The sequence below is a fragment of the Oryzias melastigma genome, linkage group LG14 (assembly GCF_002922805.2).
Source record: "Oryzias melastigma strain HK-1 linkage group LG14, ASM292280v2, whole genome shotgun sequence".
Lineage (NCBI taxonomy): Eukaryota > Metazoa > Chordata > Actinopteri > Beloniformes > Adrianichthyidae > Oryzias > Oryzias melastigma.
The window spans coordinates 18,446,996-18,467,884 of record NC_050525.1 but is presented as its reverse complement, the minus strand read 5'-3'; the positions used below and the strand labels follow the sequence as shown (position 1 = coordinate 18,467,884).

At 37.8% G+C, this 20,889-nt stretch overlaps 3 protein-coding genes across 3 annotated transcripts in view; 2 read left to right on the top strand and 1 right to left on the bottom strand.

Annotated features, from left to right (window-relative positions):
• chek1 (checkpoint kinase 1) lies at positions 1-6,545 on the bottom strand. Its single transcript, XM_024263841.2, has 13 exons — positions 6,222-6,545; positions 5,396-5,510; positions 4,991-5,099; positions 4,823-4,887; positions 4,675-4,744; positions 4,409-4,597; positions 2,974-3,078; positions 2,576-2,659; positions 2,401-2,467; positions 2,160-2,331; positions 1,951-2,079; positions 1,773-1,874; positions 1-328 (listed from the first exon to the last, which is right to left on the bottom strand). The coding sequence occupies exons 1-13, from the start codon at positions 6,284-6,286 to the stop codon at positions 233-235; spliced, it is 1,368 nt and encodes a 455-aa protein (XP_024119609.1). The 5' UTR covers positions 6,287-6,545; the 3' UTR covers positions 1-232.
• A 600-nt stretch (positions 6,546-7,145) lies between these two features.
• LOC112142732 (complement factor B) lies at positions 7,146-14,659 on the top strand. The gene is made up of 18 exons (XM_024266276.2): positions 7,146-7,287; positions 8,094-8,297; positions 8,377-8,562; positions 8,653-8,829; positions 9,399-9,485; positions 9,812-9,951; positions 10,616-10,760; positions 10,937-11,059; positions 11,199-11,303; positions 11,386-11,523; positions 12,312-12,421; positions 12,592-12,727; positions 12,800-12,938; positions 13,031-13,107; positions 13,905-14,005; positions 14,087-14,207; positions 14,275-14,324; positions 14,444-14,659. The coding sequence occupies exons 1-18, from the start codon at positions 7,230-7,232 to the stop codon at positions 14,618-14,620; spliced, it is 2,274 nt and encodes a 757-aa protein (XP_024122044.1). The 5' UTR covers positions 7,146-7,229; the 3' UTR covers positions 14,621-14,659.
• Positions 14,660-18,507: 3,848 nt separating this feature from the next.
• Positions 18,508-20,889, top strand: part of LOC112142733 (complement factor B) — a 10,986-nt gene continuing 8,604 nt past the window's right edge. The window contains exons 1-4 of the mRNA XM_024266279.2: positions 18,508-18,661; positions 19,467-19,673; positions 19,752-19,937; positions 20,050-20,226. Of these exons, the coding sequence (XP_024122047.1) occupies positions 18,610-18,661; positions 19,467-19,673; positions 19,752-19,937; positions 20,050-20,226 (622 nt within the window). The 5' untranslated portion in view covers positions 18,508-18,609. The remainder of the gene's footprint in view (positions 18,662-19,466; positions 19,674-19,751; positions 19,938-20,049; positions 20,227-20,889) is intronic.

Sequence of the window (20,889 nt, the reverse complement as noted above, 5' to 3'; positions counted from 1 at the left end):
TGGTCTGTCAGTCATTTATTCATCTCTTAGTATGGCATAATATTCATGTAACGGAATAAAAACAGTCTAAACACAAGTGGTCTGTCCATGTGTAACCAAGTTCCTTCACTTCCAAACAAGAACTATCAAACAGGAACTTTCAACGATGGCAGCCGAACTTTCACAAACAACACAGAAATATGTACATAGAAAGGCGGCAACGTCCACGGCGCTGTGGTCCATGTGGAGCTGCTCACAGCATCGGCAGTAAAATCTTCTGAGTGTTGACAATGTCGCCCAGCTTCTGCTTGATCTTCACAAAGAGGCGCTTGAACTCCAAACCGTCACCCTGAAGAACAAGTAAAACATTACATTTGCTGCTCCTTCCTGTGCTGTAAGAGTTTAACATTAAAGGTTCTTTAAATTGTACAATAAAGAAACTGATGTGTTTCATCCAGTTTAGAGAGAGGCGGTTTTTGGTATGGGCGACATGGGCGGTTGTTCAGGGTGGCATTTTCCAGGCATGGACCAGGGAAAAAAAAAGTTTTTTTTTTGTAATATAAATAGCAGAGCATGCCTGTTCTCATTGTCTAAAGGTGAATTTAAATGTCAAACAGCACCCTCTGCTGCTTGACACTCAAACTGCTTCCCTCACCAATCTCTAAAATAAGTTTTGGTATAGCCTGTTGGTGTCAGAGGATAATAACTTTTCTGACGGCAGTAAAATATAAAGGACAAAACCCTCCGGTGCCCAATTTAGATAAAAGAGGAAAGAAGACTAAGAGAAACGTGAAGAGAATAAAGGCATGATATTGAACATTGTTAATGTTATTATTTAATCCTAAAACAACTTTATTAAACATGCACAATAATATTTGAAGAGTTAGGCTAAGGCAATTTTTAGCAAATACTTTAAATGTTTAGTTTGTGACTTAAATGCAGCTAATTAAATACAAATTTATATTCGTCCATTCAATTTCAGTTATTTTCTTCACTCATGCTTTCCTTAAAATAGCATAGCACGACATGATGACCTGTTGTCACATTATTTAGATTCATTTATATTCAGTATTTTGTTTTTCTCAGTATTATTAGAATTACTTTGTGGTGGTCCCTCATCTAGTTGTCAGAAATTGCATAAAAAAACATACAGCTTGAATCCCCTCGACTTTGGTAAATTTGTCTAAATATTTTGTAAGAATGTTCCATTTTTCTATTCATATTAGATTAGATCTAAAATACAAATGGAGCATTTTTAGTTTCTACTAAAAGAAGCAGACAAAGTTTATAGTGTATTTTCTAGGTTGATTTGTGACATTAGTATTTTTAAACCTCAATTAATCATTTGTGTTATGATATCCTTATGAGAGTTGCTATTTTTTTCCATTTTAAGTCTTTTAATAACACCCTGATAAGTTATAAGAATTTTCAAGCTTCAAGTTGTACTAGTTGTGCATAATTTTCTCGAATCTTATAATGGAAGTCATTTTAATCCTCAAGAAAACAAGCTTCTAGTTGTACTTTTAATAATTAGTTTTGGGAAATCATTCAATTGTACCTTTTTTTTTCGGGGGGTGTCACAGAGGGGCGCTACTGGTGTGTCGTTTGTGCCAGAACCGCCACTGAGTTTATTGACATTTATCTTTAGCAGTTGTGCTGCTTCTGGGGAATTTATAAAAGTGTTCATCTGAAACCATTTCCGTTTTATTTGGTTCTTTTGCTTTCTGTTTTGTTGGTGTTCATTCCATTGTCTCATAGGTGAACGAGACTTAAAAAACAAAGCTTGAACCTACCTTAGACAGCCTGAAGTCCAGAAGCACTCTCTGGTTCAGATGCATAAGGAGGACTTTAAAGACTAGCGGTTTGTTGCGTTTATCCAGCGTGGTCAGAGTCACCTGAGAGCAACGATGAGAGGTTTAATTTCCACCATCACTGAAAAAAAGTGTTAATCTACAATAAAAGCAGCTTTACCTGTCTGCAGGTGAGTTTGAATCCCAGTGCGAGAGCGTCACAGGCGTCCTTCAGCGCAGACAAAGTTGCATCAGCATCCACTGTGGTGAGGAAACGGGTCATTCTGCGGACTAACTTCTGCCACGGTGACTGTACGACACAAAAAAAACTACAGTTAGAACTTGAGAGGAGATGGAGAGAATTATTCCTGGAATCTGACAGAGAGTCACCTGACTGGCTCCAGGCGTGGCCAGTAACTGGCTGCCCAGCAGCATGTGCTCGGGCTTGGTCGGCTGCGAGAAGCTGACTTGACCTTCGCTTTGCCCAAACACCAACATGGCTTCCCAGCCGCCGCCGGCTGCAAGATCCGGCTGAGAGGTTGACAGCTGCATCCTGTCGTCACTGCACAGAGGAGGAGCTTTAAAAACAAGCGCAAACGAAACACATGAAGGAGGAGGAAACATTTCTGACCTGTTGGTGCGAAACATGAAATCCCGGTTGTTTTGAAGAACTTTGCTGCAGCCTGAACTCAAACATCCTGAGGAGGCACAGATGATTCATACTTCTTAACCTGTGTTCTCAACATTTGAACGGTCTACTAGCACAGTTTGCAGCAGGTCTATGTAAGACTGATGCTGTGTCTTGCCTTGTGTAAACCAGCGGTCTTTCTTTAGCTCCTCTCCAGTGATCCGGGCATTGGGATTGGGTAGCAGTAACTTGGACAACAAACCTGAGGAGATTAAAAGAAATATCATCCAACAAATTCATTTCTGAATCTAAAGGAAAGCTCTTTTATTTTGAAGTAATCTAATACTAGGGTCCAACATACATCCAAACACAGATGTGTATTTCTCTTATTTCCCCAGTGACAAAAAAGAACAAGCACAAAAAAAAAGAAACAAAAAAATCTGCACCAAAAATCTTAAATTGAGCATTCTTGTTATAATGAGGAAGGCCAGTACAGAGGTGGGAGTATGATTATATGGGACCACACATGAGTAGCAGTTGTTGAGAAAAACCAACACAGTGTGACACGAGACTTACTAAGGGGGGCTGGTTGTATTTTCTTCCAGGGAGGTAGATAAGTTTTCCTCTGAAGCCAGTCGGAATACTCCTGACAGCTCTCAGTGGGTTGGTCCCACGGCAGCTCTGATAAAGAGAACAACACTGTTACAGAATTCACAGACATGGATTTGACTGCAGACGTATGAAGAAATATTGGGCAATGTGCAAATATTGAATATGTGGGTCGGTACCCAAATCTGTATTTATGCTTGGAGGATAGAGGATTCAAATAGTCACTTATTCACTCCTTCCTCACAAATAAGAATTTATTTTGTATCTTTTGAGAACTGGGTACAAAGTAACACTATTTTTATTACATTCCTTTTCCATAAGTTTCCTGACAGAAGGAATATCACCGGGATACTAGCTCTATGTTATCCAAAAAAGCCATAATAAAACACAGAGTAGTAACGATATGAAAAATCATAAAATATTATTTCTTTGTGTTTATTTTACTCTATTAAAGACATTTTGATAAGACTGACAGCAATTTAGCTGATAGCTGTTGTTGAAAAGTCCCGCTCCTTAAACTCTCTCCACCAATCATTCTTGGAGGTTTGAGCAATACCGTCACCAGCCTGACCAATCAGACGTGGTTTAAGTCCTCACTTCCTGGTGGGGCTCAAAGTTTCTCAGTTTTAACTAAAATAGCAGCTCAAGATCGTGTTAGTGGTGTTGCTTCTCGCGGGATCTGTCGTCAGACCGTTTAAAAAGTGCATAAAATAATAAAACTTAAAGATGTGTCCAGCTTCAGTACCATTGTTAGCACTACATCTCCCATGATGCATCGAGTTAAAGTGCCAGTAAAGCACAACAAACGCAAACCTAAAACAGACATTTATTTTCAGACTTTAAGCACTTTTGAAAAATTTGTAGTTTAAATAAAAGTAATAAGAAACAGGATTATGATTAAGTGAATAACAGACATGTTTAAACTAAACTTGTTTTTATGTTAATGTGACTTTTTTTTTATTAGCCAAAGAAAAACTTGAATGAACATGAATATAGTGTTGGTCTTTTTTGCGAAAAATTTATCAAGCATGTCGTCATTATATAATTATTAAAAAATTTAAATTGCTTTGGCATAAAAAAATAAATAAATGACTGTTTGTAACAAATAAATTATTTTTTATTGGTTATCTTGTCTTTTTTTCTTCTTTTTGTGAGCTTTCGTGAAATTGCATCGAAATAAACTGAAGAGAAAACCACTAACTGGGTAAACTTTCAACTAATTTAGTTAAAAATTATTATTGACAGACAGCTGGAATGGTTATTACAATGAAATACATGTGAGATTGTGGAGAGAGTGTTCATCAATACCGACTACAGTTTCTTTTGCCTTGGGATTTATGTCAAAGAAAACGTTAACCTCTTCTCAAAAAAGGTTGAAAAGCACTACTCTAGCTAACCTTACCTCCAGCCAGCATAGCAGTGAGGACTATTCCACACGCCCAGATGTCTGCAGGCTGAGCGCGGTAGTCGCTCTGGCTCAGGAGTTCCGGAGCAACATAAGGCAGAGTTCCACAGAGTCGATTCAGACGCCGCTCGCGTCCTTTGAAGCGAAACATGGTGGCCAGCCCAAAGTCTGTCAGCTTCAGGTTGTCTACAAGGCAAAATCTTTGATGTTTAGGAAACCACAAGCTTTTGAGTGAAAAACGTGACACACATACAGTCTATAACCTTTCTCATCCAGCAGGATGTTCTCAGGCTTTATGTCTCTGTGGGTGATGCCGAGTTTGTGGAGGTATTCCTGTTAAAGAAAGAGACGCTTTGGAATGAATGAGCAGGAACAGAAGAACTTCTGGACGCAATGATGAGAGCTACTTACCACAGCGGCGATGAGCTGCAGGAAAAACCGATGAGCGTCTCTTTCTGGCATCCCCACATCAGGTTCTAGGGGAAAAATAAGTTGTAGAAGAACTTGCAAACAATGTGACCAACAATAAAAACAGAAGAGTAAAGACTTTGAGGTGAGCTTCCAGAGTTCTTAACTTACCAATGCGGTCAAACAGCTCCCCTCCAGTGCAGTATTCCAGGAAGAGATAGACGGTCGTTCCCTCCCTCCGATGACCGAAGAACCTTACAATGTTGGAGTGATTGAGAATCTACAAAAAAAACAAAAAAACTTAATGGAGCAAACTAATTTTAAAGACCTACTCTATCTTTTTAACATACTCTAGGATCTGGCCCAAAATTGTATGACATTGTATGAGATCATTATTATATGACCACCACAAATGTTTTTACACTGTAGTTCAAATGATGATTGGAGTGGGTCTTTAAAGCTGGATATTTATTACGTTTTTTTAAAAATGCAACAATTATGTCATCATCATCAATGAAAGTAATGATTTTTGTCAGAAGAGTTGGGACTGGTGGGTTCTGGAAGTGGCTGGGATACCTTATGGATGCAGATCTCCTTTTTGACGTTTTCTGCACACTCCTCTGCCTGCGACGTGTCGATCACCTTTACCGCCACCGCCTCCTCCGTCTGCCTGTTCACCAGCAGTCTCACTCTGAACACCACAGAAACACAAGCAAACATCAGGAAATTATAGATATAGTCATTTGCGTGTCTCAAATAAATATTAACCTTTTTAGTCTCACATTTCCATTCAAAACAACGGTTTTGTAAATCTATTTGGGATTCTTAGATTAAAAACCAAGCAGCAGCACAAGAAGATGCTATAGGGCCAATCAGTGTAGGAATTTCAAAGTTCCGATGGATTTAATCAATAGATTTTTTTATTAAATATGTCATATTCTTATTGTCTTAAACTGAGTTTTCCCCAAGCTGGTCTTTTATTGTTAATGCCATGTGAGGAATAAACAATTTATAGCCTTACCTATAAGTCTGAAACTGTATTAACTAGTCTAATGGTTTATTTTTTTACGCATGTCTGTTTTAAAATGCTTAAAACTAGATTCCATGCAACTTAATCTAAGTAAATGTGATGCTTCTGTTTCATTTTAATGCCAAACATTTTAAAAGATTTGTGCTATGATGTCTAATTTAAGACAACTGAAGTTTTCAGTTTGATTTTGCCTTCATTTATCAGTAAAAATAGTCCCAAATTGCTAAGAAAAAAAGAAGGGGAAAAAAAGCATGAACCACATTCACGTTTCCCTCCTTTAGCAGATGTGCGTGCAGGTGTTATGTGTGGGTTTTCAATTAACACGTTATGAAAATACATTTTGAAGGGTTAAAAAAATTAATGGGTTCCTACTCTCCGTAAGCTCCTTCTCCCAGCGTCTGGACCACGTCCCAGTCCTGCACGAAAGGAACCGCCATGCTGCGGAGCACAGAACCAGGAGGTCCAACGCACGAGCTGAAAGTGGAGAACAGCTGCTTCCGAAAGCGCTGCTCGGTCCAAACAGCTTAAAGAGCTCGGTTAAGTCGAACTAAAGTCCAAACTACACGAATGTGTACTCCACCCGTTCCTTTTATTAGAACTCCATCGGTTCAGAACCAGAAAACCTTAACAAATTTGGCGCTTAGCGGTTTCCCCGTGACAACTTCCGTTTTTCTTCTTCGTTGGTTGATTGGAGGTTGTCAAACTATTTTATGGTACATTACCGCCACCTCCCGGATTAACCCAGAACGGAAGGATATTTTACGTCCAACAATGACTGCTCATATTTTAAACATACTAAAACTTGCTAGTTTCTGACTATATTTTCGTGTTTTGCGAACAAATAGGCAATAGTTCAGAAAAAATACCCTTGAAAATATATTTAAATAATAGCAAATGAGTCTAAAGAACAATTAAGTAAATTTTATAGGGTCTGGATACCTATTAAGATAAACCTCCAATAAAATGAATTATTTATTTGACAGCAGGCTTTGCAGGATTAAAATTTAAAATGCGTTGATATTGATATTTTATTTTTTAAATAAAAAAATAGAAAACTGTTTGTTTAAAGCGGGTAGCCTATTTCCTCTTAGTCTGTAACATTAAGTTTCAAACATGAACTTCTGACCATTAGTGCTTTCAGACAACTATTTGAAATCCTTTCACCTTATTTTAAGTGAACTTTAGTCTTGATCTACATCTGGCCATGAAGAAAGACAAATACTGCAGTCGGGGAAAAGTCTCACGTTGCATCAAATGTTTTGAAACTGAATAACTAACAGAGTGATCTTTGTCCAAAGATTTTTTTCTACATAACCCCTTTAAAGAGAAAAATGTTCCATTTACATGACCTGACTTTCAAACCTTTCTTACTGGTTCAGAATGGAAGCTTCTGTCCACTGGAGTAGTCTTGCTGTGGTCCTTTGTCTACTTTGCAAAGGTAATATATATATATATATATATATATGTAGTTTGGAAGTTACATTTTCATTTTTTTTTGTCATTTCAAATGAAAAATAACATGTGACATTGTATAAAGAATGTGTTCATTCTGATGACCATGCATAATTAAAGTCATATGAGCACAATTCTTGTGGAAATGAGGAGCAAAGATTTCTGTAAGAAACATTGTGAACAATTTCTTTAAAAAAGTGCAACTTTGGTGGATGTTTTCCTCTCCTCTTTAAAGAAAGAGATTTGAAACAAAATGTTCTCAGGAAACATATCTACCAAAAGCCAGTTTTTCCATGTTTCACTGCAGAAGCTATTTTCTTCTTCATTTCAACTCAGGGCAGATATGTCCATTGGGGACGAACGCATAGGCTGTTTAGTTATTCTGCATGATTTTTTTTTCTCAAAAGCACGTGTAAACACTGTATATAATTCAAAATCAGACAGGCAGACTGTATAAATTATTACCATGGATGACGTGATGGACCGCTCAAACAGAACTAGAAAAAAATCCTGAAAATAAATCGTAGCTGGCTCAGATTAAGTTCAGATCTACTTCGGTGCATTCATTTTCTGAATCCCTTCTTTGGGTCATGGGGACGCTGGGGCCTATCCCAACTGCTGTTGGGTGAAGGTGGGGTACATCCTGGACACGTCACCAGTCCGTCAATTTTGAATCCTAATTTATCATTTCTTTTTCAGATTTCAAACCACATTTACAGGTCAAAGCTGCCCATGTGTTATATACATTTGTTTCTCACACAGTTAAGGTAAACTTTTTTTTTTCTTTTATAGGATGGGAGGTTCAATGTGACTGCAGTGAGAGTCCCTTAGCAATTCAAGGGGGTAACTACACTTTGACCAAGAACCTGGAGAGTGGCACCTTGCTGATCTACCAGTGTGCTGACGGCTACTACCCGTACCCCACTATTACCCGCCGGTGCCGGTCCAATGGTCACTGGCCTCCCCCACCCAGCAGGTTTAATCAGATTTGCAAGCGTGAGTAAGATAAACATCCAATGATTTCATTCTTCCTTCTGCTCTGCTTGGAAATAAATCCTGATTTTCTGTGTTGCAGTCGTTGAATGCCCTGACCCAAATGTCTTGGAGTATGGAAATGTTTTCCCATTTCACGAAAAATACACAGTAGGCTGCAACACCAGGTATGAGTGCTACCCAGGATACACTCTACAAGGTTCCTCCAATCGTACCTGCTTATCAAACGGGAAATGGAGTGGCTCTACTCCCATCTGTAGTCGTGACAGTAAGTCCTAAATGACATGTAGAGCTGCTTAACTTAAAATCTCCTTGTCTCCTTGTTGTTTTAATACCTGTTTGTGTTTTTCTACCACAGCTGGAGACACTTGTTCAGACCCTGGTGTGCCAGCAGGTGCCTCAAAAAGAGGGAGCACTTTTACTGCTGGTGGGACAGTGACGTATTCCTGCAATGGCAACATGGTTTTGGTGGGATCCAGAGAAAGAACGTGTCAGGAGAACGGCAGATGGACCGGCAGAGAGCCTGCATGCTACTGTACTTTCTCCAGATATTTGAAAAATGTGTCCTTTTATCTTTGAGATTAGTGGGAAAAATGCTCCTACTCTTAAGAAAAGCTTCAAAAAACTGTATTTCATTAGTTTTTTTTATCTTAGCCGTGAAAAGAAAAAGCTAGATTTGACATTTGGCACCAAGCCTCTCCCATCTGTAGGTGGCAGACATGTGCTAGTAAACCATAGGAAAAGAAGCCCCTCCCTGCTTGTCCAGTGTGAACACCTTGGGCTAAATGGGTGTTCAAGAACACACATGCCCGGTGTGAATGTAGAATTAGTGACTAGCTGTTTGTTCTTCTAATAATCAACTATGGATGCTTGTTAGTTCCAAAAAAGCTAAAGACTTTCAGAGTTGGGCCAGTTCAGGTATAGTTCGGATCAGGACCAGTTCAAATTTGCCTCAAAAGGTGAACCATCTGCTTAAACCAGAATTTGGATGAGTGTATCCACATTTGGTTCTTGTTTACTGAACCAAGCAAGATAGAAATATATCATTTAAATAGTAAAAATCCAGTAATTGCAATCCCTTGTATTTGTGGCTTCATTTTACAGTCAAATTCACCTATGATACACAATCTGAAGTTGCAGACGCGTTCCAGAGGTCGATCAGAGACAGTCTCATCTATTTACCACCTGAAGGTAAGTGGTTGAGCCCAGTTTCATCATTTTGAATAAAATACCACTTTATTGATCCCACAATGTGGACATTTCCTTTTTACCATAAAACATTAACAGTAAATGTGTCCAGTGGTTGTCTATCATAGTTTTGGTGCTTTTTTAAATCTCAGTTTTGTGACCCTAAAGATATTTTACAAATACTTCATTGATGGTTACTTCTCTATTTTGTTGTCTAGTTTCAAGAATTTTAAAGAAAAAACATGATTCTGCACTTGTTATAGCCAAAAAGGTTTATCATTTTGGCATTCATTAAAACAATAATCACTCATTTCTTTGGTTTTTCCTAGATGACAATCAGCCAGGGAGAGAAATCCGGATTTCAAAGAAAGGGAAGCTTAACATCTACATCGCTCTGGATATTTCTGACAGTATCGAAGAAATGATCATTAAAAGAACAAGACAGGCCATCATTACACTTATTAAAAAGGTGAAATTCTAAAAATAGAGTAAAGGATAAATCAAAGTTTTCCTTTATCTAGCATTTATCTTATTTTTCTTTCATCTCACAGAATAGAATTTAGGTAGCTCTCAGTTATGAGTGATAGGAACGGGGGATGGGGTTGATTCACGCTAATGGTCCTGCCCCCAACACAGAGGCGGATTTCGAATTAACTACCACCGCTCTGCAGAAACTCAAAGAGGTTTTTAGATAATTAAAAGAGCAAAAGGAACGCTTTTAAAATAGATCAATAGATGATCAGAGTGGGACCTCAAACACATCCACCAATGGCTGCAATCAAACGACACCGCTCAAAGGAAGATAGTTTCAGATACAATTTATTGATGTGAAACAGAATGCAAAATACTTCAATGTAAACACACTTGACAACTCGGATACATTTAATTGACACAAACATACTTTAAGAATGAGATATTATAGTTAGGATTGACCTGACTTGACATTTGGCCCATTGGCTTGTTTTAGGTATGTACAGCTGGTTTTGCTTTAATAAATCAATTGAGAAAATATTAGAAATCATTTAAAATATTAAGTATTTGGAGACAAAGAAAATATGTCACAGGCTATATGTACTTGATGCACATTTATGTTTCAAATGTTTACTCAAGCTCACCTCTTTTTCTGTCCACAGATTTCAACCTTCGCTGTGTCACCAAACTATGAAATAGTATTTTTTTCCTCTGATGTGCATGAAATTGTCAACATTGTTGATTTTTATGATGGCACAGAAAGTCTGATTTCCGTCATTGAAAAGTTGGAAACATTTAAAATAGGTGGTAAGGGAGAAACACTAACTTCCATACATACAAATGATTATTGCTATGTGTTATCTGATCTCTGTCATCCAAGATTTGAATTAGGTGGCAAGTGTGAAAAAAGGCTCTGCACATACAGAGTATTTCAATGCTGTGTGTTCTTTCCTGTCTGTGTGTTTATGTATCTTATCTATCAGACAGGAGCACTGGAAAGGACTTGAATGCTGCTTTGAAGAAATTTGAAGAACGCATGACTACGATTCAACAAGTTCAACAGGAGTTTCAGGAAACGCGTCATATTTTTCTGATCTTCACTGGTGGTAACTTCAAATTCTTTGAATTATAAAGTTTTTAAAAGTTTGATCATTTGTAAGACCTTGAAAAATCAAATCAGCTGAGCTTTAAAGGCTTATCCAATAAAAGGTGACCTGTATTTATCTGTGACAAAACTCTCTTAAGGTGCGTACAACCTGGGTGGATCCCCAGTGCCAACTTTAGCTAGAATAAAGAACATGGTCCACACGAGTCCTACAGGTGAAACCGGATCAAGATTACATCATCTCGGTGAGTTTAAACCCTAAAACCACTATGAATGGTCTCATCCTTCAATCAAAAACCCATCTGCTTGCTTGTTGCTGTGTTACAGAGAGCTACGTCTTCGCCATCGGAGCTGACATCGTTGATGATGACCTGCTGCCCCTCACAGTTGGACCTGAAGGAGAGACACAGTACTTTAGACTGAAAAAAGAGACTGATTTAGCAGCAACTTTTGATGATGTAATTGGTAAGTTCCTTAAAAAAAAAGATGAGAAGCTCCAAATGAAAAGCATGACCTTTTTTTTTAATTTTTCTGCTAAATAAAACTGTAACTATTATATTCCATTGACTCATATTCATGGTAAACAACCAACACAGTTTTTTTTTTGCTAGGCCCGGATTTAGCCAGCCACACTATGAGGTGCAGATAGAATCTGATCCACTGAAATGCTTAGAAAACCATATATATTCCTATAACTCATCTACCTTCTCATTTGATCTATTTGATATTTTATACGTTTTAAGTTCTTCTTGACACTACCGTCTGCATTTACCAAGTTTGTGTCCTTCTGAGACTACTTTTATCTCTTTACATTTTTTTTCTCTATTTGTCCATCTTACATTTTATTTATTTATTTTTGCATTTTTTATTTCTTTAGTTAATAATTGATTTTTTTGGCCCATCACATATTCCAGCCTTGATTCCGACTGTCAGATTTGTTATTTGATGCCACACAAGTAGCTGCAGGCATCATATCATCTATGAAATCACATGCTTTTACTGTTAAATGTTATGCTCCCATGGCTGTGCATCATGTAAGAGGGTCATTATAGCAAAGCGTGCAGCAAGGATTAAACAGCTAAAAAAGGACAAAACTTCTGTTGCAAAGGTCAAGTCCACCTTAAACTGAAATCAGCAAAGCCCAAAGTAGTTGAAAAACATTACATTAAGTGTTTATATGCTAGAAATCCTTCTAGAATTGATGTAATTTTGTTTTGCTTGCACCCTTGATGTGTTTGGATTCTCTTATCTAGAGGAAAACTCCGCAATGGATCTTTGTGGTCTTCACAAAGACTACGAGCTGGAAGGCGACAGTGACAGCAAGCGCAGACGTTATCCATGGCGGGCGGTGGTTAGAATTCAGGTATAATAATTGGTCAATAACTTGATTCAACCACATTGGTTGGAGTCATTTTATTTCAGATGCAATAGTTCATTAAAACTTTTTCTTTTTAATTTGCTCCTTTCTCCCACAAAAATGCCAACTGTAATCACTCTGATGATTGGCGCTCTGTTTATATTTGAATGTTTAAGACGGAGTCGCGGGTGATGCTCTGCTCTGGATCTCTGGTGTCATCTCATTTTGTCTTAACTGCTGCTAGCTGCTTCCCATCTGACTGCAAACCAGAGAATGTCAAAGTAGAAATTGATGACAAAAATGGGAGGAAAGGTAAAAATCAATTATTTAAAAAAACACACAGGAAATAAACAACCTGACATTTTCTTTTCCCTCTTTTAACAGACAAAACTGTGAGAAAAATATTTTTACACCCAAATTTCAACACTAAGGCTCGACAGGATCAAGGCGTGACTGAGTTTTATGACTACGACGTTGCTCTTATTCAACTAGAAGAATCCATACAAATCTCAACTCTTGCAAGGTAGGACTTATACTGTATGGAGTTTTGCATTGGCTCCCCTGCCTTACCAGGTACCCATAAAATTACAGTAAATATCCTGTTTTTTTTTCCAGACCCATATGCATTCCCTGTACTCAGGACACCAATAATGCCCTCAAACTGCCTGAAACATCAACATGCGTCCAGCAAGGTGTAACAACTCAACCTCCCGGCTGAGGCGCTTTCGTACAAACCTAACTGTGTTTTCAGGAAACACTTCATAATATGTAATCCTAATGTTGCAATTCAAATTAGGAGTGGGGGGTACTAGACATTTGGGAATTGATCCTAAACCAAGTAATTACAGGGCTAGTTTCTCCAGTGCCGATACTTTTATTCTTGAAATATTTTTTTGTTAATTAAATGTATAATAAAACACAGGACAGAGACTTTTGGCAAATAAAATGTTTAAAAGCTAATTCTGTAAATCTGTGCTGAACATACATCAAATATAGAACATATATTTTAATAATGACAAAATACCATAATAATCGAAAAAAACAGTATTTAGTTCAACATTTAAAAAAAGAAAAATGCAAGAAAATGCAAGCAACAGCACTGCAAACAAATATATATAAAAACATATGCATATATATATATATATATATATATATATATATATATATATATAGATAAAATAAAAGCAGTGATAAAATATCAAACTCAGTAGTTAAAAAGTTGAACAAAAGCAGCACAATAGGGTAAAAATATATACAACACACCCAAACGCATCTCATTATAGGACCCAAAATGCCTGAACATAAATACCCCTGTGCTTTACAGTCTTAAATCCCCTTTAGCTCATATGTGGTTTCTAACACCTTAATCAGAAATTGACTTTTCTATAGAGTGGAGTGAACTGAATCAATTTTTTTGGTTATTTTCCTTTGTTTGAATTTTGACTGACTCCGTTCCATTTAAAGCAAATAATTTGTTGTTTGTGTGCAGAGGAGCTTTTGCTGAAGAATCAACGGGAAAAACTCAACTTTTTAAGTGCAGACAGAGTTGGTGTCTATGAAAAACTTGTCCATGCCAAGTTTGGAAAAAGCGTGAGCCCCAATACTTTTTTTTTTTTTTTAAATGAATTCTTTTAACCCAGAAATTGTTTACATTTTGCTCCTGTCATGCAGAGAGATTTGTGCATCCAAAAGGTATTAAATGTACCAGGCATGAGGATCAGTGACCCAACGGTTGCTGTGACGGATAACTTTCTGTGCACTGGTGGGGACGGAGACCACATATCGTGTGCAGGTGTGTTTCTGCAGTCTCATCACCTTTAATGGTGCAGACCGGTGACCAGCTTTTTGTGAATCTGCAGGCGACAGTGGACAAGCTGTGTACAAGATTCATCAGAATCGTGTAGTGCAGGTATGAAGCGGCAACTTTTAGCTGGTTGATTATGTGACCTCCACTTAGTATACATTTTTGGTAGTTAGCGTGAATGTGCTAGTCTTTCTCATCTGAATTAAATTACTGTTATTTTACAGATTGGAGTGGTCAGCTGGGGAACAGAATCCCTTTGTCGTAGAGGAGGAATGCAAAAGTCCACACGTAATTCAAGAGATTTCCACATTAATCTTTTTAAAGTGGTTCCTTTTCTTAAATCTACCCTTGGAAATGAGGATCAGGACGAATATCCAGCCCTGAGATTCTTGAGTGATTAAAACTCAAGTATTTCCAATAAAGTGCACATTTCGTCAGAATATTGTTTTTATTATTGTTTTTATTTAGACCCACAAAGTTTCTTAAATCACCTGGCCATCAAACAAGACAGAAGCCTTCAAAAGGCTGGAACACATAACCCCTGTGTAAAGGATTCCTCCAGACGGTTTCAGGGAGATGGGACCAGTGGCGGAGCTGGAACATTTATGCAGGGGCAAATGGGAACAGCAGAGTGAATGGCCATTACAAGAGGGTCAAAAATGTGTATTTCAAAAAAATTTTATTTGTCAGAAATGGGGAGTGCAGTGACATGCGGTGAGGTTCATGGCTGGTAGTCTATCTGCCACACCAAGTGTGTTTATAAAGCGCATTTTTAGCGGATAAAAAGAATAAATGTGTCACAAACTGGCATCAATGTAACAGATGGCGAGAGATAAGCAAATTAGGTAATTTTATGATTTTATGTCTTTTATGATCATAAAAACAGTCAGTGTGTGAGACGCTGGTGAGACTGCAGCTACAGCTGCTGTCTGGCGGATTTGAACAGGAAACTTGTAAATTCGCTGATTTTTTTACTGAAGGAACGTTGAAAACCCACAAAGAAAAAGGTAATCATAGAACAGACACGTCTAAAAAAAATAGTATTTGATTTTTTTTATTTTAAAAAGTATATTCATTTTATGTACAGGACTATTTGAATATCAGTTTATCAATGAAGAACCAGTTTAGAACCAAGGTTGTTTCAAAGTGCTTCACAAAAAGCAAAAAAAAAAAATCAACAGAGACTGATTAGTTTGGATTATTAAAATCCCATTCTGTCATGATCAGTCCACTAAAGCTGCCAGACTGTCCTGATTGAATCCTAACAACCTGCATGGGACCAACCAGCAAGTTGCATTTGATTTAAGGATTTCCCGTGTATTCCCCTATGCTGCAACAGAAACTGTCTTTCAATGGAAATTAAGAGGAACATTAGTTTAGTTTTTTCCCATGTTGTGGGAAAATGTGAAAATTGCCAGATTTCACACATTACCCCAAAATAGCCAGAAAGAAAGTTAAAGGTAATATAGAGATCCCAACACTATATTTTTTGGACTATAAGTCACAGTTTATATATATACTATATATATATGTATATACATGTATATACTGCTCACAAAAATGAACACTTTTTTTTATTGGACATGGCATGAATTGAAATAACAACAGGTGCACTTCAGTGGCAACAATTAGAAAACCCTCCAAACAGGACTGGTGTTACATGTGGAGGTCATTTCAAGTTTCTCCCTCTTGATCTTTTTTGGCTGGTTTTCCACTTGTGCTGATTTTGGCTTGATAATTATCTCTACTGGCAGTATGAGGCGACTCCTTAACCCTACAGAAGCTGCACAGGTTGTCCAACTTCTCCAGGATGGCACATCCACACGTGCTGCAGCAAGAAGTGTGTCTCTCAGCACAATCCCCAGAACATGGAGGAGATCTCAGGAGACTGGTGGTAATTGTGGGAGAGCTGGACAGGGCCGTAGAAGGTCCTCAACCCCTCAGCAGGACCCATACCTGCTCCTTTGTGCAAGGCGGAACAGGCTGAGCACTGCTCGTGCCCTACAGAATAACCTCCAGAGGGCCACTGGTGTGAATGTCTCTACCCAAACAATCAGGAACAGACTTCATGAAGATGGCCTGAGGGCCCTGTGCTCACTGCCCAGCACCGTGGAGCTCCACTGGCATTTGCTCAAGAACACCAGAAACGACAAGTCCGCCACTGGCGCCCTGTTCTTTCCACAGACGAGAGCGGGTTCACCCTGATCACCTGTGATAGACGTGAAAGAGTCTGGAGAAGACAAGGAGAACGTCATGCTGCCTGCAACGTGGTTCAACATGACAGGTTTGGTGGTGGGTCAGTGATGGTCTGGGGAGGCATATCCATGGAGGGACGCACAGACCTCTACTGCCTAGGAAATGGTGCTCTGACTGCCATAAGGTATCCAGATGAAATCCTTGAACCCATTGTCAGACCCTACGCTGGTGCAGTAGGTCCTGGTTTCCTCCTAATGCACGACAATGCCCGGCCTCACGTGTCAAGAGTATGCAGGCAGTACCTGGAGGATGAAGGAATTGAAACAATTGAATGGCCTTCACCATCCCCTGACTTAAACCCAATAGAACATCTCTGGGACATTATGTTTGGGTCCATTAGGCGCCGCCAGGTTGCTCCTCAGACTGTACAACAGCTCAGGGACGCCCTCACACAGATCTGGGAGGAAATGCCACAAGACACCATCCATCGTATCATTAGGAGCATGCCGCCACGTTGTCAAGCATGCATACAAGCTGGTGGGGGCCACGCAAGATACTGAAAAGCATTTTGAGCTGCAGAAATTCAGTTTTGGAAAAAGAGGACTAGCCTGCCACATCTTCATTTCACTCTGATTTTATGGTGTCTACATAATTGAGCCTCTGTAGGCTGAAGACTTTTATTTCCATTAAAAGACTTGGCATTCTTTTGTTCCTAAGATACTGCCCTGTCGTTATTTGTATAGATATTCAACTTCATATTGAGATCTGATGTATCTACTGTGCTTCTTTGAAGTGCTCCTTTAATTTTTGTGAGCACTATATATATATATATATATACCGGTATATATATATATATATATATATATATATATATATATGTATATATTGGGGGGGTCATTTTGATGTCTGACATCTTTTCTTACAGTTTTGTGTTGATGTTGGTTCTTCTTGTTGCACCTGTCTCTCCCTCGTGTGTGTTTGTCTGCGCGACTGCGAGTGTAGCGAGCTATTTTTAGCTTTTTAAAATGTATTGCTACTTAAATTTCTAAACTAAATTGGTTTATTTGAAATAATTAATCGATCTGAAAACTGTATTAGGGTTTTAGCGTTCTTAACAGGTGTATTTTGGTTTTTGTTGTAATATTGCAGACAGAGTCATTTAAAATGTGAATCATATTTTTAGTTATCACTAATAAACCCAAACCTCTCGTCCTAATGGAAGACACAGCACAGTTGAGATTGTTTTTGATCTACTTCTGCAGATGTTATTAGGAAAGTACGGTAACTTGAAAGTAATGAAGGACTCAAATGTTTTGCAAACCTGAGATCGTGACATTGCAAAGTATGTGATTGCTTTAGACTATAAAGTAATCTGTAATATTTTACAGTTTGAAAGTAAAATGTTCAATGGCTCCAAATGTTTCAGACATTCTTTTAGATCCGTCCAGAGGGTGGCGCTAGAGGAAAGAGGCAGTTTTCCCCTTGTACTGAAGACTATACAGGAATACCTCTCTCCTGTCATTGGGACACACTTTTAGAATGTTCGTTTTGCTGGATTGTAGTTTGAGTATTATTTTTACTCAGAAACTCTGATCCAAATGCTAACATTCTCAGAGATTTCCCACGGATATTTTTTAAAAACATATTTCAGTTTTTTTTCATTCAGGTTTAAATTATCCACAACTTGAATGTTCACACATCCCCTCAATAAAGGACTCATCTGTATTTCCAGCTTTTGGCAAATGATGTGACACACCTTTGTACCTTTTTTACAGCTCTGACAGGAGATTATGGGAAATGTTTGTTTGTTTTTTGTCTTGATTTCACAAGAACTTTCCTTTCTTGAGCAATGTATGAGCAAATACTGACAAAACCCAAATCCTGGAAACACGCACGTCCATGTCCTCTTAAAAAAATTATATTACCTGTTAAAAAAAGTGGTTTCTTCTGTATGATTTTAATTATTAAAATTTTTTTTAATATTCTGGCTCAGTTTATTTTCCTGACATTCCCTGACAGGAGAACCAAACGCTGGTTGGTGAAAAATACATGTATTGATCTGGTAATAAAGTTAATAAATAACAGAATGGTCTTTGTCCAGAGTCAGTTCCTACATCACAGTTCATTTCAGAATAAAAGTTCAGCTTCATCCACATAGTCTGACTTTAGAAACGCTTCTCCTTTGAGATTCAGCATGAAAACGTCTGTCAGCTGGAGTTTGTTGCTCTTTCTTCTTCTCTGCACAGGTGAGACCATTCTGTATGAATTCAAACTCAACTTTTCATGCTCAAAGTTGCTATGAAAAAATATAATCTTTAAAAATGCAAATTGGCACTATTGAGAATAAAAATAATCCCACTGCTTGAACAAAACTAGAATCACCCAACACATTTGCAGAAAACGAATTAAAAACTGCTATGAATATGTTTTTTTATTTATAATTTCATTTTTTCCTTTTCATTTAAACAGAAGTAGACATTTGGTCATAGTAAAGTCATTTACTGTTATTTTTTTACTTTTTGTTTTTGGTAATTTTTCATTATTTTCTTTGATTTTTGCTGATTTATTTAAGTGATACATTTTCTAATTTTAGGGGGTTATTTTACATCTTAGTTCAACTGCAGTTTTATAATGAAGGACTTACTACAAATAAACCAAAATGTGTTTCTTTTTTATTACTATTTTAGAATTTAAAGAGGGAAGGTTTACTACCCATTTTACTGAAGTGTTATTAGATCAATTTGCAACTCAATTGACAAGCCTTTAATGTTAAAATATCAGCTTAAAAGTATATTTTTATGTATATAAAATAAAATATATGTGTATTGTGCTCATATTTTAAATTAGGAACATCTGGTAATTGTTCCCACTACTTGGCTCTATTTAAAATAAATGGAATCCCCCATTAGTTGGTACTGAGGCAGTAGAATGCACATAAACTGTGTATTTAAAAAAACACAAAAAATGTAAAGTTTTTTTCTCAATACTATTATGATCAAAGTCAAAATCAAAAGGTGAATAGTTTACAGGATTTTTCTCTCTGTCTCTCAGGGGGAGAGGTTGAGTGTAACTGCCCAGAGGATGGCCTGCAAATTCAGGGGGGTAGTTACACCCTGACAAAGGGCTTTGAGACGGGCAGCTCGCTGGTCTATAAGTGTCCCGAGAACTTCTACCCGTACCCAGCAGCCGTTCGCATATGCTACCCCAACAACAAGTGGAACCCAGGACCAAAAAGGTTTTCTCCCCAAAGATGCAAGCGTGAGTGAGAAAAGTCTGAGGTCACTATGTGCTTTTGCGTCTGCAACATTTGTTACTCAAGTTTGTTCTGTGCTGCAGACGTGGAGTGTCCTGACCCCAATGTCCTGGAGAACGGGAATGTGTCCCCCCCTTTGGAGAGGTACCTTGCCGGCAACACCACCACGTTTGAGTGCTACTCTGGTTACACACTGAGAGGCTCTGAAAGTCGTACCTGCTTACCCAACGGGAAGTGGAGTGGCTCCACCACCATCTGCAGTCGTGACTGTAAGTCTTTGAAAGCCATTGAGGATCCACCATGACTGAATCCATCTTCAGTGTTTGAATATCCAAGGAAAATAACGTTTCTTCTTTTCCATTTTGTGTCTTCTCTCAACAGCGGGGGAAACCTGTCCTGATCCTGGAGTCCCACCTGGTGCCTCAAGGAGAGGAAACACATTCGATGTTGGTTATGACGTCTCATACTCCTGCAATGGCAACCTGTTTCTGGTGGGCTCCAAAGTCCGAGTGTGTCAGGAGAATGGCCACTGGAGCGGCAGAGAGCCCGCATGCTACTGTAAGACTGACACCAAACCAGTGATGATGACCTTTGGTGGGATTTATGAGATTAAAAAAGGGTTACCATGGTGATCTTGATCATCTTTTAGTTTTTTTTAGAGATCAATTGTCAAAAATGAAATTCTTAGAGTAGTTCTGGATCAGTAAACCAGTTCTTTTCTCTCATTACTGTTTAGTAATGAGGGAGGGGGGGGGGTTAATGGGGTCAAGTTAAGATCAGCTTAAATTGAATAAAAAAAGAAGATTGTGAATTTGAAATACAGGCATTGTAAATTTAAACAAATAATTGAAAATTTGAAAACACAGCATTGTAATTTTTAAAGAGTTGACAATTTAAAATTGTGAAATTGAAAAAAAAACATTTGAAAACAAGGCATTGTAAATTTGAACAAACAATTGAAAATGAGAAAACAATTCTTTGGGAAATGAAAAAAAGGAAACAAATTGTAAGTGAAAAAACAGAAATTGTAAATTTGAATAAATGATTAAAAATTGGAAAGGCATTGTAAGTTTTAATTTTTTCTTTATAATTTTAAAAAATGTGTGGGCTACTTAAAAGAACACATTCTAGACTAAAAATATTGGTAATTGAAAAAATAATTATACATATATACAGTATATATATATATATATATATATATATATATATATATATATATAT